The following is a 16,561-nucleotide window of genomic DNA, read 5'->3' on the forward strand; positions in this document are numbered from 1 at the left end:
ATTTGGTTAAGGCCCTTCACTCAGATACTTGGTGCCAAGCCCTTCAAGGAGGGGAAAGGGGGCTATCACAAATCATTCCTACTATTAACGGATTAAAGCAGGGTTGTCTTTTGGCGCCTCTGCTCTTTTCCCTATACATCTCTGATCTTCCTATGTCTTTATCTGCTTGTGAAGGTATTGCTCCGTCATTAGGGGGAACCCCAATTTCCTGTTTGTTATATGCGGATGATATCCTTATATTGGACCTTACGCCCAAAGGGTTAAATAATCGTCTGCACGCCCTACACCTTTTTTGCAGAACTTCATTATTTAAAGATAAATACGGCCAAAAGTCAAATTATGAGTATTTCAGGGAGGAAAAAAAAGAAAATATGAGAACTTTGGTTGGTCCGTAGGAGGTCATAAACTGGAGGTGGTTAAGTCTTATGTCTTCCTGGGGAAAATAATATCTGATAACCTAAGTGACAAGCCCCACATCGATAATAACGCCCGGAAGGCCCTGTCTCAGGGTAAAAGTTTGAGTGCATTGTACTCTGCCACCGGGAGAAGACATTTCCCTCACATGCTAGAGGGTTTTAGGGCAAAAATCCCGTCATCCCTTCTGTACGGAACTGAAATAGTTGATATAGGGCATTGGTTTTTTTTTACATGTTGCAGAAGGAAAAATCCTACGGTTTTTAGCCTCTATTAACACTGCCTGCACAGGGGCATCCCTGAGACTTGAGTTTGGCATCCGTAGTAGCTGGGTGCAGGGTTTGGCAGGGCTAGTGCGTTGGGTAGCCAGTCTGGCCAGAGGGGATGTGGGTACCTTGAGACACTTAATGAAGTCGGAATTGTTGGGCACTTTAAGGGAGTTCTCCTCTATCGTAAAGAATTTCAGGAAAGCTGTTGTACTTCTGCAATTGGATGAGAGCACTCTTTTCACTCTGTCTGCCGTACAGTTAAAATCACTTTTGAAACAGGCCTCGTGGGATCTCAGCTTTAGGCTGGACAGGGAATCTATTCTTGCAAAGAAGAAAGTATCCCCCCTCACTGATACGTGCGTATTAAAACGCATGCAACCCTATGTCGCCTGGAACCTATCCCATGGCATACGGCGTTTCTGGCTTCTCTTGAGGCAGGATCTACTCCCTCTTAATAAGCTTATGGCTAAGTCGTATGGTTGCTCTGCAATTTGCAATTTTTGTAACTTGTCTACCCAGGACTTTATACATGTTCTTTTTATATGTCCTGCACTTCGTTTATTTCGTCGCAAGTGGTTAAGACAAATTTGTTTGAAATTGAATATCCTTACAGCCAATTCTTTCTTATGTGCTTTATACAATCCTCCAAATGAAATGTTCTGCTTTAGCATTTTTAATTTTTTTAAATGTTTCTTAGATATCTACTAGAGGGTTTTATTTAACTGTGTTGTGCTGATTATTTAGTGTTTTGGCAAAAACTTGTTAATGTTTGTTGCATTTGTACGAGTATTTTGTATCATGTATTTCTTTTTTATTTTTATTTTATGTGGACCTCTTCGGAGTTTCAAAACATAATAAACAAACATGAACTTGAAGAGCTAGAGGATGTGGAGAACTCTAGGAACAAGGAGCACTATGCCCTGCAGAAAGGAGTGGTGTATTCAACCACTTTGCATGCTCACTTGAACCACTCTGCATGCTCAGTCTGCTTTGGGAGTTAAGAATTGCAGTTACTCTTCAACTGGCAATGTGACCCTGCATGAAATCTCATGTGAAAGCACTGCCTCGGTCTTTTCAAGAGCTGCACTGAAACTGCTCTAGGAGAAAAAGCTCATCTCATTAAACTCGGAAGAAAAACGAAGTATATTGTGTTACAATAAGACCCCACAAGCTCAATCAAAAATTCTAGAGGACAGTCTTAAAGGTATCCTGAGCAATGAAGAAAAATAAATTAAGGTTTTCAGGCAAGACTGTGATTATCAGGGTTCAAACTCTAATAGTACAGAAAAGAACACAATGGTGGATTGCACAGCAAATGTTCAGCATTTAGAGTGGCTAAAATATCCTAATTTAACAATCCTAAAATTAGTGATCCTTCTCTCGGTTACAATCATTCAGTAACTAATCAGTTTCGATTTCTATTCATATTTAGCAAATAATACACTGCTCCATGGAAAAATCCCATAGCACGTTAACTTTTTTCACTTTATGGTTCACTTAAAACGTATAAAAATGAAGCAAACTCTACCTTTTAATGTGCAGGAAAGGGGCCGGTCCTAACAGGAAAAAACATGAAGCTGTCCCAAAGCAACCAATGAAGGCAAACCATTTACGTAGAGCCTAAAAACAAAAATGCATCTTCAGTGCACATTCATACATTTTTCTTTGTTGTCCTTTATCTATTCTCTGGCTAACACTTACTTTGGGTCATTCAAAAAAGGGAACCAGCTCTCTACTGCCATACACTACCTCCTTCATGTTCATGTCACTTCTCATCTGGCACAAATATGGAACAACATTCATCGTACCAGTTACAATGTGGTTGATGACTAATGGTTTCATTTGTAAGATTACATGACTATATCTTGTTACATCATTTTGCTTCCTAAAAATATTCTTAAAAAAAAGAAAGATAAGAAATGTTCCAATTACTTACTGGTAATTACATTAGAGTACATTTTCGACTAGGTTAAATACGTAATGAGGCTGACGTGCCTCACAGACACGCCCTTTCAAATCCAAAAAGAGTACTAAAGCCCCTCTCACCCGCATCACTACCTGTTTTAGTTAACTGAAGGCCCAAAAGAAATACGGATGGGATGGTCACCAAAGGGCGGAAGGAAGGTGTTAATTATTTTAAGCGAAAAAGTACTCGGAGTAATGTAATTACCTGCAGGTAATTGGAACATTACCCCCTTGTAACATGTACGCCACAATTAATTACGTAATAAGATGTAGCAAGCGGTGACCAAGTCCAGGACAAGTGAATTTTTATGCACAATCCAGTTTTATTTATTTGGGATTAAAACCTCTCAGCTTTGACTCCAACCTCTTTCAGGGTTGATTCCTGTATTACCCTGTAATGTCTGACAAAAGGAAAGGACGTAGCCTATATCAGCTAAAGACACTCAATACAATTCTACAACAGCTGGACAAGACATCCCTCTCTCCCTATGTGCCTAGGATTGGCAAGGATAAATCCCACCTACTAACAGTCTGAACAGAAGGGAGGGATACCTTCCTGACCAACCCAAAATCCAACACAGGGAAAATGCCACAGTGTACTCCGAAACCTTACCTAGGAACGTACAAATTGGGTGCTTTATATAGAAAATGTGCAATTCCACCTCCACCGGGGAAGTAGGACTAAGATGAAACACTAGAAGGATACCTTCTTGTGGACACCAAAGATGAACCAGAATGGAGCACCAGTAGCCGGCGTTCCACGGAGACAAGTACCGGACCCACGCATACTGCCGATCACCTACAGGTTAGTTTCCATCCCGCCAGCAAACCCCAAGCGCGCTACGGAGCCCTATGGAGCTCTCTAGCCAACAGCCGTTAACAACATTTTACCCTTTTCCTTTTTTTAGATTTCACAACATCCTTTATCAACAGGCATGTAAGTGACACGCCGACCCTTCATCTTTCCCTTTGCATGCAAACACTCGGAACGATCCCTATCAGACACAGTGTTGAATGTTTGTTACCTTTTCATTTACCTAGTTTTAGTTACAATTGCGATATGATCACTACGCCTTACAATTGTATAGCATGTCATGTTTATGTATATAGTTAACATTCATACTAATGTGCGTTTATATTATTGTTTCTAGTGTCAATTCCCTGATGAAGGGCATATCGCTAATGCCCGAAATGCATTGGACACGTTTAAAAGACAGTGCTTGATTTACATTGTTGAAAATGATTTTGAAGAAATCTGAACTTATTCTTTAAAACAATGAATTTAATCACGAAATAAATAACGAACTACAATGAACATTGAATGAAAGTCGTTTTCTTGACTCAAGGAATGACAACCAGGTGTGTGCCAGTGAAGGGATGAGACTAGAGACTCTCTAGCCTCACGTTCTTAAGCATGCTCTCAAACCAACGACAGGAGGGATGCCTCATTAGCAATGAGCTAAAGTACTCAAGGTAAGCTTTCTTAGCTCAAACTTCTCAAGGGATTCAAGAGGAAACCCCTTCAAGTTATCAAGGATTAGCGAGATGTACCACAAATAGTACACCTGTCAAGACCTAGGTCTCTGGTCAAGACACCCTCTACATAGCCTCTGAATAAGATAATTCCAATCTTGAAAAGTCCCCAAAAAGTGCTAAGGGCCCTAATGGATGCCCATTGAGTTTCAAGTGAAGAACCTAGGACAAGGGGGACCATATTCACATGGAACTAGGGTAGTTAAATGATTAACGAAAACAATGGCTCCTGTGGAATAATATCAAAGTGATATTGATATACTTATGCACAATGGCAATGAAGAGGGTTAGAGTGATGTCAAAAGGAGAAAAGACCTTATAACCTTACTTTTTGTATTTAACAATCAAGTTTATATAGTTCTTGAAAGAAATCAAGATATGCACAAGGAAATAATATCACAGTAGTGCGTAGTGTCCCCAGTAAAAAAAAAGGAACCTAAAATATTGGTGAGATATTTGTGACATATGTACAAGGTTTCGAATTAATCATAGAGTTGACCATTTGTAAGTATACAAAATGTACACTGCATTTCTTATACAATGATAAGCGCTAGTTTAATGGCTCGCTTCTGTTATCTGCGATAACGTTTCAACCCTTTGTGCAATGTAGGGTCTCTTCAGTACCTAGAAATGTAGGGACATCTACAAAGAAAGAGATAATATCAGTGTGTGGCCAAGGTGTAGGTGGGGTCACTTGAAAAGGAGCACATGGGTTTGTTTAGTACCTGAAGGGTGGTTTGGGCAGCCGCGTAGAAGATGTGTGCCACAAGTGAGTATAGGAAAGAGACACAGAAGAAGAAGATACTCACAAGAGGCCCAGCCGGGCGTTGTATATGTGAGAGAACAATCATATATTAGTGGAGAACTGGTAACACAAGGGTACTGGAAATGAGAAATAATCGCTAATGCAAGCTTACCCCGTGTGAGGGTAGAGTAGAGGGTAGAGTAGGGCTGGCAGCCTGTGGTGTAGCATGATGTGAGGATATCGCGTGTTGAAACCTGATTCTAACAGCACAACAGTGCGCGGGTTCCTGGTACGATCTCTGTGAAGAGAGTGGCTGTGTGTTAAATCCACTCTAGGGCGATGAGTGTGAATGCCGTACAAATGGTCAACAGTAGTGAGAATGAAGGGCTTAGCCAGTTGCTATGAATGACGTGCACACAGGAGGGGTGTCCGCTCTGTCCTGTGGGTTATTGATAACTTCCTACGTATAGGGCTGATGGAGCAAGGTTTCGCACGTAAAGCGACTTGCTTGGACTCAACCCTCTCAAAATAATAAGTAATGTATTAACCAACATGTTTTGTCTTATTAACAATGCAAAACACGACATTTCTAGTATCTAGGGGAAGCTGTCCTATGTGCTTTTTACTAACCATAACTCGAGTGTCTTAAAAATGGCCGCCGCAACGCGGGAATTTTGCTGCGCATGCGTCTGTCATACTCACGTGACATGACGTACTTTCTGATTTGGTGGGAAAACTTTGCTTCTGTGCACTAGAATGAAAGATGGCTGCTCTATGTTCTCATGCACTAATGCTTGTATTGCTGCTATTACTAAGTTGTTCGTTCTGCATAATCCCTAATGTTGTAGTTAAAATAAAGTAATTGGAATAGATTAGAGATAAGTGGTATACAGTGCATTCATTTATTCTTTGTTCTAAAACTGTTTTTCTTTGACTTTGCTATTAGCTCATGTTCGGACCAATCAAGTACAATGTTGCTCCACCTTGGGTCCTGAAACTGAGCATGAGCCGAATTCACCAGAGTCTACAAGTCATGGCATTGAATTCATGCCTACTCCTGACTTGCTAGAAGATGTTCATGGGAACCCGACCTCCTGAACCTCCAAGAGGATGGTAAATTATACATTTTATTTACTATTGGAACATTTAATTGCCGGGTGGAATAAAAGTGCATGGGAAAATAAAATATTGGGCGGGAACATTGATCTGAATATTGAAGAGCATGACCTCATAACTGGTATGGTGTAATGACCTCTCCTCGTCTTTTGACCAATCAAATTGAGGGAATACACACATTTGGAACATTGGGGGGTGGTACACTGCCCTGGAAAATGGTATAACTAAGGTAGGCTTAGCTTGTTAAATTGTCCAGCTTGTCCGAATAGCTGACCTGTCACTGACCCAACGCACTCAATAGGAGATCGAGAGCAGAGGTGCTGGCGGAGCACTCTGTCAGAAGGTTCGATAACCCAATCGGGGTTCTGGGAAGGAGTTCGATAACCCAATCGGGGTTCCTGAGGGAGAAGATTCGCTAACCCAATCGGGGTCCAACTGTTAGCTGCAGAGAGGGGTGTGACGCTGGTGTTGCACTTTAGCTGTGGGTGCCGGTCCTGACCTGCTGTGGTCTTGTCCTGATCCAATTTGGTCCGTACTTATCCTGATTCTGGTCTGCACCTGTTCTATCCTGTTGGCACCTGTACTATCGGGGGTCATGTCCTTTATCCCAGCCTATCCCAGCCCATGGCCAGGGTTGGTCTTCACACCATTCTGGGTAAATATAAAAGTTGTATGGGTATGTCATTGCGCTGTTTCCCTTTTCTTACCCTTCCTATGTTTCAATGCTTAAAGAATGTTTCATGATACTCTCATATCATCTTGCTTTAAATGTATTCTTATTTGATCAAGCTCTGAATAATTTAGTATCGACGCTTACCAAGAATACAGCGAAGGGATGCACTAGTAACAAGACTGAGAGAGTATGTGCTATTACTGACATGTAGCAAGGGGTTCTTACTTGTTAAAAACGGGTGGATGAATGCCGAAGGTGCAGTCACTCTGTGTTGGAGTTAGAAGGTGCCACTGACCGAGTCAATCAGTCATTTATATGGTCGACCTGTAAGTCAATGCGAGGGTGATATTAGAGAGAGTAACCAGAAATCAATGTATTCAAATGCATGGCTACAGAGTGTCTCAGCCTCTTACCTCTAAAGTATGTTGAAAGGAGATCAGCTCAGCCTGCTGATGCAGCGTGTGGGAGCAGGACAGCATGTGTCTGTCTGCTTGGCCTAATGACAGAGAACCTGCGAGGTGCCAAAGGGTATATAAGCTAGTTTCCTGCCAAAAGCCAGCCCTCAATCACAGGGCGGCCTTACTACAGAGTGCCGCCTGTCGGTGTAATCCGGTTCCCCGCTATCTATAGCGGAAATAGAAAAAAGACCGGTGCACATGGGGAATGGCAAAATGCCAAGAAAATAAATTAGATGCAAGGGTGAAAATCGAAAAGAGTGTATTGGAAAGAATATTAGTGTGACAAAAGCAAAAAAAGGAGGAAAATCAAAGTAGTGTGATAGAATGGAATTCTAGTGTGGCAACATTGTACGAGGTGGGTAACCAATCACAGGAGGCACTATCGGCTAGGAAGTGGTATCCTCTAATATTGAGTGTGTGAGATAATGCTTAACAACAATTAGTGTCTTGAAGCCATGAAAACAGCAGAAAAAACTGCGAGTGCGTGCTTTGCTGGACAAGTGCGGGTGTGCATTTAGATGAAACCACGTATAAATAGGAAATATTCGCCTATAGTTCTTGACATCAAGAGCATTTTACTGACAACATTTTCTGTTTGAGTTTCAACATAACAGAATATTACTGAAAACACTTATTGGCATAAGGCAGCATCTTACATGCATAAAATCGCTATCAGTGTAGGTTATATACATATCACTATATATAGTGTCATACCAAGGAATGCATGTGGTTAAGACTCTCTGGATGTACTTCAGTGCAATCACAGTATATAACAGGTTCTAGTTTGCTAGCGTGGTAACAAAACCACACCATTCCTCTGCGAAATTTAACCCCAGGACTATGGAGTTCGTCCTCTCAATACAACATCATTCTAGTTGTTGTAAAATCTGCGTGAGATCTCCACCTCTTTCTGGCATCATGGCTCTATCGATAACTTGCCATCTTAAGTCATCTGCAGAGTGGTTCTATTCAGAGTAGTGGGTGACCAGCGGTGCATTGACCACACGGCGCCTGATGCGACTACGATGTTGCCCTATCCTTGCCTTAACTGGTTGTTGGGTTTGTCCAATATATGAAAAAACAAAAGGGAGAGCAAGGGATTGTGTTCACATTGCGTGAACGGGGAGTATATGCAGAAAAGAGGAGTACCACCACCGTAGAATCAAAGATTCCTAATGGGGTGTGTGATTGAACAAAAGTGAGAAAGTTCTCCTTTTGTTAAGAAACCCCTCACTCACCACCTAGTGGTGACATGCTTCATCATCGGGGTCCACCCTAATGACCTAGCGCCATCAGGGTGTGCTACAACACCTGTTTACAGTGGAGCAGGTTGTGAGTGAAGGTGCGTAAACAAAAAGGTGTGTTAAAAATTGTCCTGGTTTATCTTGTGAGAAACAAATTTTTTTTATTTTCAAGCAACTGGACAATATTAAAAACAATGGCGAGATAGAGTGAGGGTGATTATGACCCGTGTATCTCTATGTGTGTCTGGTCTACATGTTTCAACCGTAAAGGTATTCATTAACCAGGTTTTCTTCAGGACCAAAAAACCAGAGGAGTGGATGTCTGCGTCCCCTAAAAGACACACCCAGTCCTACTCTCTGGGTACCACACGTGGGCAAAAGTGTGCCTGTGGTGTCAGCTTATGCCGCAATGGGTAAGCATAAAAAATAATCAAAATACCTGTAAAGAAGGAAAAGACAAGTGTCAAAATTTAGACTACTACATGCCTGTAACGTTGTGCAGTGTCTCGAGATCGTGCCTGCATGCTGTCACTCCCATTAGGATAATCTGATTACTCAGCGTCACAAATAGTCAGGGCGCAAAGGGACTGTTGGGTGTGCCTTTTCAGTGAAAGGGCGTGTTTATAATAGGCCGTGGTTGAGCTGTTGATAATTACCACATCTTGCAAGCTTATCAATTGTGCGTGCTGAGTGGTAAATATGTTTCTTATAAACTCACGCGTATCTCATCAAGTTTTAAGTGGCGTGAATATCTCGCATCCAGAATTGTGAGGGGGAGGCTGTATCTAAATAGATAGTGCATGAACTGTCATACTTCACAAACTTGAACACACTGACAGAAACATAAAGGACAAACAAACATATAGTTCGTAGTATGAGGCTTACTCTCAGTGGGGTATTGATAGACATCGTAGGGCAGAGAACGGTAATCCTCAATCTAAAATGTATTCTGAAACGAAATAAGTGTATCGTTTCACGAATATCGTTTTTTAGGGGCCGGCGAAGGAATATGCGCCAAATCTGAAAAACGAACTACGGAGCGTAGTTGTTAGGTAGTGCCCGTCGTGGTTCTCTGGGCTGGTCTGACAAGTATTCTACTTACAGTTTGGTTGTGTGGATTGAAGCTGTGAACCTAATTCGGTCCGCCGCCCTGCTACATTGTGACCGGGAGTCCGGGAACTGAAATAGAGGAGGTCGGCTTCCGTGTAGGGCGGGTCTTCTTGCCGAACACGTGGGGCGTTGTCATGGGAGCCAGGGAGACTGCATCGGCTACGGGGGCCGTGCAGGTTCAAAATTGTATCCCCAGGATGGAGTTCGATCCTGGAATACGGAACAAGCGGGTGTTAAATTACAGTGCTGGGTTTAAATTTAAACAGATGCAGAGAATTATCATTATAGGTACTGGCTACAAAATTTAATAAATACCGGTGGTATATGCTTTTCATATGACAATAGATGCACGGGCACATTATCGATTAGGGGTGCCAAGTGCCATAGTTGGTGCAAAGGTCCGACTAGGTTCCTGTTTTGAACTAGAAAGGGGTCGGTATTGGACAGAAAGATGGACGTTACATAGATGGTGTCCAACTGGTGGGGTAATTCGATATAGACACATAGTATTGTGTCACGAAGGGAGTGATGAAAATTAGACCATTCATACTGAGACGGGTAACTATTTGGGTTGGTTGCCCTATGAGCTAAACCTATTGCCTGGCGCTATTCGTAGGGGTGTATTTCGGGTGGTGTACACTCAAGGTCTGATTCATTTGAGAACTGATGCCCACGGAATATTGTCATTGAGCCCTGTTTTGTGGGTTGATAGTCTATAGACCCAACGTTGTTCTTTCTCATATAAGAGGTGTTGTGTATTGGGTCCAGGTGGGATCTGCTCGATAATGGTCCACCTCATATCATTTGGAGTGTGGTGGGCTTCGAGAAAATTATCTGTCAATTTGGTTGCATTTTTCTTACACCGTATGGTGCTTCGATGTTCACAAATGCGTTGCTTGACTTTGCGTGTAGTCATGCCAATGTAGGGTTTTCCGCATGTGCATTTGATCAAGTACACAACATTTGCGCTATTGCAATTTGTGTGTGAACGTTGTTCCCAGACCTTCCCTTCTTCCAAGTTGAGAGTCTTTGTGTTTTCCGTGAGGTGACACACGCTGCAATCCCCGCATTTGAAATGTCCTGTCACCGGCGGGAGGTTCCAGGCTACTGTAATACTTGGGTTCAGGTTGGATGGTTTCACTTTTGGTCTGGTGTTGACTAGACTGTCTTTGAGACTGGGTGCCCTCTTGTACGAGAAGAGTGTTTTTTCCTATTGTAGTATGCCTGTATTTAGTATGGACCAGTGCTTGTTGATGCTCCTGCTCACTTGGTTCGAAATTCTGTTGTACGTTGTGACACAGGTGAGTGGGACAGAGTCATTGTGAGTTATTTTGTCTTCTAGGAGCACGTCTCTGGGCTGGTTTCTGGCTCTTTTTTGGCATTTATCAATGATCCTAGAGGGGTACCCACGTTGTTTAAGTTTGCTGGTTAGGTCCTTTGCTTGGGCTTTGTAGTCCGTCAGTTTGCTACAGTTTCTCCGTAACCTTAGATATTGCCCGTAGGGTAAATTTTCTCTGAGTGGGCGGGGGTGGAAACTTTCATATCTGAGGAGATTGTTCTTGGCAGTAGGTTTGAAGTGGGTTTTGGATGTCAAACCATTTCCTTCTTTTGAGATTTCTAGGTCTAAGAAGACCATTTTTTGTTTATCATAACAGTGTGTACATTTTAAATGTGGGTCACAAGTGTTGATCCATATGATAAATTCTCCGAGTATTTGTTCCGGCCCTTGCCAGATAGCTAGGACGTCGTCAATGTATCGTCGCCAAAATTCGATGTAGTTGACGAAAGGGTTTGTCTCTGCCAGGATGAATTTTTCTTCAAGGTCGTGGACGTATAGTCCCGCCACACTTGGGGCAAAAACACTGCCCATGGAGGTACCTCCAGTTTGGAGGTACAGAGATCCCTCATACTCAAAATAATTCCTTTTCAATGCAAGGGTGGCACATTGTAGGATGAACGATTTTGGTGTTTGGTGGTCCCAGTTGTTTCTTTCCAGGGTGGTTTTGAGTACATTAATGGTGGCATCCTGTGGTATGCTGGTGTATAAGCTTTCGATGTCGAAGCTAAGCAAGATGGTTTCATCATCCACTCTGATTTCATTGAGGAGTACCAACAGATTCTTAGTGTCCTTCAAGTATGTGGATGTGGATTGTACGATAGTCTTGAGGAAAAAGTCACAGAACCTAACAGTCTCCTACATTCTGTGTCGTAGTCATCGAGCATATGGGAGTAACCAAACAATTTCTCAACAACAGCAAGGCAGAACAGGATGCGATCATAAAACTTAAAGCAGATAACACTGTGATAATCAAACCGGCAGACAAAGGGGGAGGCCTGGTTATAATGAACAAAAATGACTACGACACAGAATGTAGGAGACTGTTAGGGGATGTGAGGAACTACCAACCCCTACAAAGGGACCCCACAGAAGATCTTAGAGCAGAAATCCTACAACTAGTGGAGACAGCAGAGGCAACTGGGAAAATTTCCAAGCAGGAGGCAGATTACCTAAGTAAAATGGAAGGCAAGATCCCTTACTTCTATACAGTGCCGAAAATGCACAAAGGAATAATCCCCCCTCCAGGCAGACCAATCGTCTCGGGGATTGGTTCACTGTTAGAACCACTCTCAAGGTTCTGTGACTTTTTCCTCAAGACTATCGTACAATCCACATCCACATACTTGAAGGACACTAAGAATCTGTTGGTACTCCTCAATGAAATCCGAGTGGATGATGAAACCATCTTGCTTAGCTTCGACATCGAAAGCTTATACACCAGCATACCACAGGATGCCACCATTAATGTACTCAAAACCACCCTGGAAAGAAACAACTGGGACCACCAAACACCAAAATCGTTCATCCTACAATGTGCCACCCTTGCATTAAAAAGGAATTATTTTGAATATGAGGGATCTCTGTACCTCCAAACTGGAGGTACCTCCATGGGCAGTGTTTTTGCCCCAAGTGTGGCGGGACTATACGTCCACGACTTTGAAGAAAAATTCATCCTGGCAGAGACAAACCCTTTCGTCAACTACATCAAATTTTGGCAACGATACATTGACGACGTCCTAGCTATCTGGCAAGGACCGGAACAAATACTCGGAGAATTTATCATATGGATCAACACTTGTGACCCACATTTAAAATTTACACACTGTTATGATAAACAAAAAATGGTCTTCCTGGACCTAGAAATCTCAAAGGAAGGAAATGGTTTGACATCCAAAACCCACTTCAAACCTACTGCCAAGAACAATCTCCTCAGATATGAAAGTTTCCACCCCCGCCCACTCAGAGAAAATTTACCCTACGGGCAATATCTAAGGTTACGGAGAAACTGTAGCAAACTGACGGACTACAAAGCCCAAGCAAAGGACCTAACCAGCAAACTTAAACAACGTGGGTACCCCTCTAGGATCATTGATAAATGCCAAAAAAGAGCCAGAAACCAGCCCAGAGACGTGCTCCTAGAAGACAAAATAACTCACAATGACTCTGTCCCACTCACCTGTGTCACAACATACAACAGAATTTCGAACCAAGTGAGCAGGAGCATCAACAAGCACTGGTCCATACTAAATACAGGCATACTACAATGGGAAAAACCACTCTTCTCGTACAAGAGGGCACCCAGTCTCAAAGACAGTCTAGTCAAAACTAGACCAAAAGTGAAACCATCCAACCTGAACCCAAGTATTACAGTAGCCTGGAACCTCCCGCCGGTGACAGGACATTTCATATGCGGGGATTGCAGCGTGTGTCACCTCACGGAAAACACAAAGACTCTCAACTTGGAAGAAGGGAAGGTCTGGGAACAACGTTCACACACAAATTGCAATAGCGCAAATGTTGTGTACTTGATCAAATGCACATGCGGAAAACCCTACATTGGCATGACTACACGCAAAGTCAAGCAACGCATTTGTGAACATCGAAGCACCATACGGTGTAAGAAAAATGCAACCAAATTGACAGATCATTTTCTCGAAGCCCACCACACTCCAAATGATATGAGGTGGACCATTATCGAGCAGACCCCACCTGGACCCAATACACAACACCTCTTATATGAGAAAGAACAACGTTGGGTCTATAGACTATCAACCCACAAAACAGGGCTCAATGACAATATTCCGTGGGCATCAGTTCTCAAATGAATCAGACCTTGAGTGTACACCACCCGAAATACATCCCTACGAATAGCGCCAGGCAATAGGTTTAGCTCATAGGGCAACCAACCCAAATAGTTACCCGTCTCAGTATGAATGGTCTAATTTTCATCACTCCCTTCGTGACACAATACTATGTGTCTATATCGAATTACCCCACCAGTTGGACACCATCTATGTAACGTCCATCTTTCGGTCCAATACCGACCCCTTTCTAGTTCAAAACAGGAACCTAGTCGGACCTTTGCACCAACTATGGCACCTGGCACTCCTAACCGATAATGTGCCCGTGCATCTATTGTCATATGAAAAGTATATACCACCGGTATTTATTAAATTTTGTAGCCAGTACCTATAATGATAATTCTCTGCATCTGTTTAAATGTAAACCCAGCACTGTAATTTAACACCCGCTTGTTCCGTATTCCAGGATCGAACTCCATCCTGGGGATACAATTTTGAACCTGCACGGCCCCCGTAGCCGATGCAGTCTCCCTGGCTCCCATGACAATGCCCCACGTGTTCGGCAAGAAGACCCGCCCTACACGGAAGCTGACCTCCTCTATTTCAGTTCCCGGACTCCCGGTCACAATGTAGCAGGGCGGCGGACCGAATTAGGTTCACAGCTTCAATCCACACAACCAAACTGTAAGTAGAATACTTGTCAGACCAGCCCAGAGAACCACGACGGGCACTACCTAACAACTATGCTCCGTAGTTCGTTTTTCAGATTCGGCGCATATTCCTTCGCCGGCCCCTAAAAAACGATATTCGTGAAACGATACACTTATTTCGTTTCAGAATACGTTTTAGATTGACGATTACCGTTCTCTGCCCTACGATGTCTATCAATACCCCACTGAGAGTAAGCCTCATACTACTAACTATATGTTTGTTTGTCCTTTATGTTTCTGTCAGTGTGTTCAAGTTTGTGAAGTATGACAGTTCATGCACTATCTATTTAGATACAGCCTCGCCCTCACAATTCTGGATGCGAGATATTCACGCCACTTAAAACTTAATGAGATACGCGTGAGTTTATAAGAAACATATTTACCACTCAGCACGCACAATTGATAAGCTTGCAAGATGTGGTAATTATCAACAGCTCAACCACGGCCTATTATAAACACGCCCACTCACTGAAAAGGCACACCCAACAGTCCCTTTGCGCCCTGACTATTTGTGACGCTGAGTAATCAGATTATCCTAATGGGAGTGACAGCATGCAGGCACGATCTCGAGACACTGCACAACGTTACAGGCATGTGGTAGTCTAAATTTTGACACTTGTCTTTTCCTTCTTTACAGGTATTTTGATTCTTTTTTATGCTTACCCATTGCGGCATAAGCTGACACCACAGGCACACTTTTGCCCACGTGTGGTACCCAGAGAGTAGGACTGGGTGTGTCTTTTAGGGGACGCAGACCATCCACTCCTCTGGTTTTTTGGTCCTGAAGAAAACCTGGTTAATGAATACCTTTACGGTTGAAACATGTAGACCAGACACACATAGAGATACACGGGTCATAATCACCCTCACTCTATCTCGCCATTGTTTTTAATATTGTCCAGTTGCTTGAAAATAAAAAAAATGTGTTTCTCACAAGTTAAACCAGGACAATTTTTAACACAACTTTTTGTTTACGCACCTTCACTCACAACCTGCTCCACTGTAAACAGGTGTTGTAGCACACCCTGATGGCGCTAGGTCATTAGGGTGGACCCCGATGATGAAGCATGTCACCACTAGGTGGTGAGTGAGGGGTATCTTAACAAAAGGAGAACTTTCTCACTTTTGTTCAATCACACACCCCATGAGGAATCTTTGATTCTACGGTGGTGGTACTCCTCTTTACTGTTTTTGTCCAATATATGGCATGCCGCACAGACACCATATACAGTACACCACTTTACGTGTGTTGCAATTTACAAAAAATTCCAGTGTGTGTTTCACAATTGAATGTTCAAATGTTTTGGTGTTGAATGTAAAGGCGCAGGAGATACAATTGCCACATTTGAAGTGTTCTTTTAACACTGGTAATCCCCAGGTAGATTGCAGTATACCTGTTGTGCGTACTGTGCTCTCTGTGGATGAGCGAATCAGATGGTCTTTAACGTTCTTGCCTCGTTTGAAAGCAAACATGGAGGTTTCTATCTCTGGGTCGATGCTTTTAATAATATCCAAGTTCTTTGTTATTAGCTTACGGACCTGGTTGGTGTGTACTTCAAATGTAGTCATGCAGATGAGTTTGCTTGTTGAGGACTTTTCTTTGGTGACCAGTAATGCCTCCCTGGGACAGAACCATGCCTGTTTAAATGACTTCCTGACTAGCCTATTGGGGTAACCTCTTGCCACTAGTTTAGCTTTCAAAGTCTCTGTTTCTGTCATGTAGTCCTCTTTCTGTGAGCAGTTTCTGCGCAAGCACAGAAACTGCCCAAACGGTAGGCCATCTCATAGTGCCCATGGGTGGTGGTTTTTGTAGGATAAAAGTGTATTTCTTTCAGTTGGTTTTCTGTGGAGGCAGGTGTATAAGACTTCATTCTCATGTCAGATGTTCAAGTCTAGAAAAGCTATGGTGGATTTGTGCATGGCTGAGGTAAAGGACAAGTGTTTCTGAATGTTGTTGAGATAGGTAACAAAGGGCTAGATGTAGGTAATTGCAATTTACCGACTCTAAAATACCGAATGTTACCGATTTGGTATTTCAGAATCGGTAAATGCAATGTACGTAAAAAATCAGTATTTTTTACCGATTCGGTAAAATTCGGAATCTGCCATTCGGAATTTACCGAATCGGTATTTACCGAATCGGTATTTTCCATTCATTCCTATGGGCCAAAAGGCCCATAGGAA

At 42.7% G+C, this 16,561-nt stretch overlaps 1 protein-coding gene across 1 annotated transcript in view; it reads right to left on the reverse strand.

The window, feature by feature from the left end:
• The window catches only part of LOC144761792 (MFS-type transporter SLC18B1-like), an 815,703-nt gene that overhangs the window by 273,431 nt on the left and 525,711 nt on the right, over positions 1-16,561 (reverse strand). Inside the window, exon 9 of the mRNA XM_078647042.1 lies at positions 2,212-2,303. Coding sequence (XP_078503168.1) covers positions 2,212-2,303 — 92 coding nt within the window. The remainder of the gene's footprint in view (positions 1-2,211; positions 2,304-16,561) is intronic.

This window comes from Lissotriton helveticus, chromosome 6, assembly GCF_964261635.1.
Source record: "Lissotriton helveticus chromosome 6, aLisHel1.1, whole genome shotgun sequence".
Taxonomy (NCBI): Eukaryota; Metazoa; Chordata; class Amphibia; order Caudata; family Salamandridae; genus Lissotriton; species Lissotriton helveticus.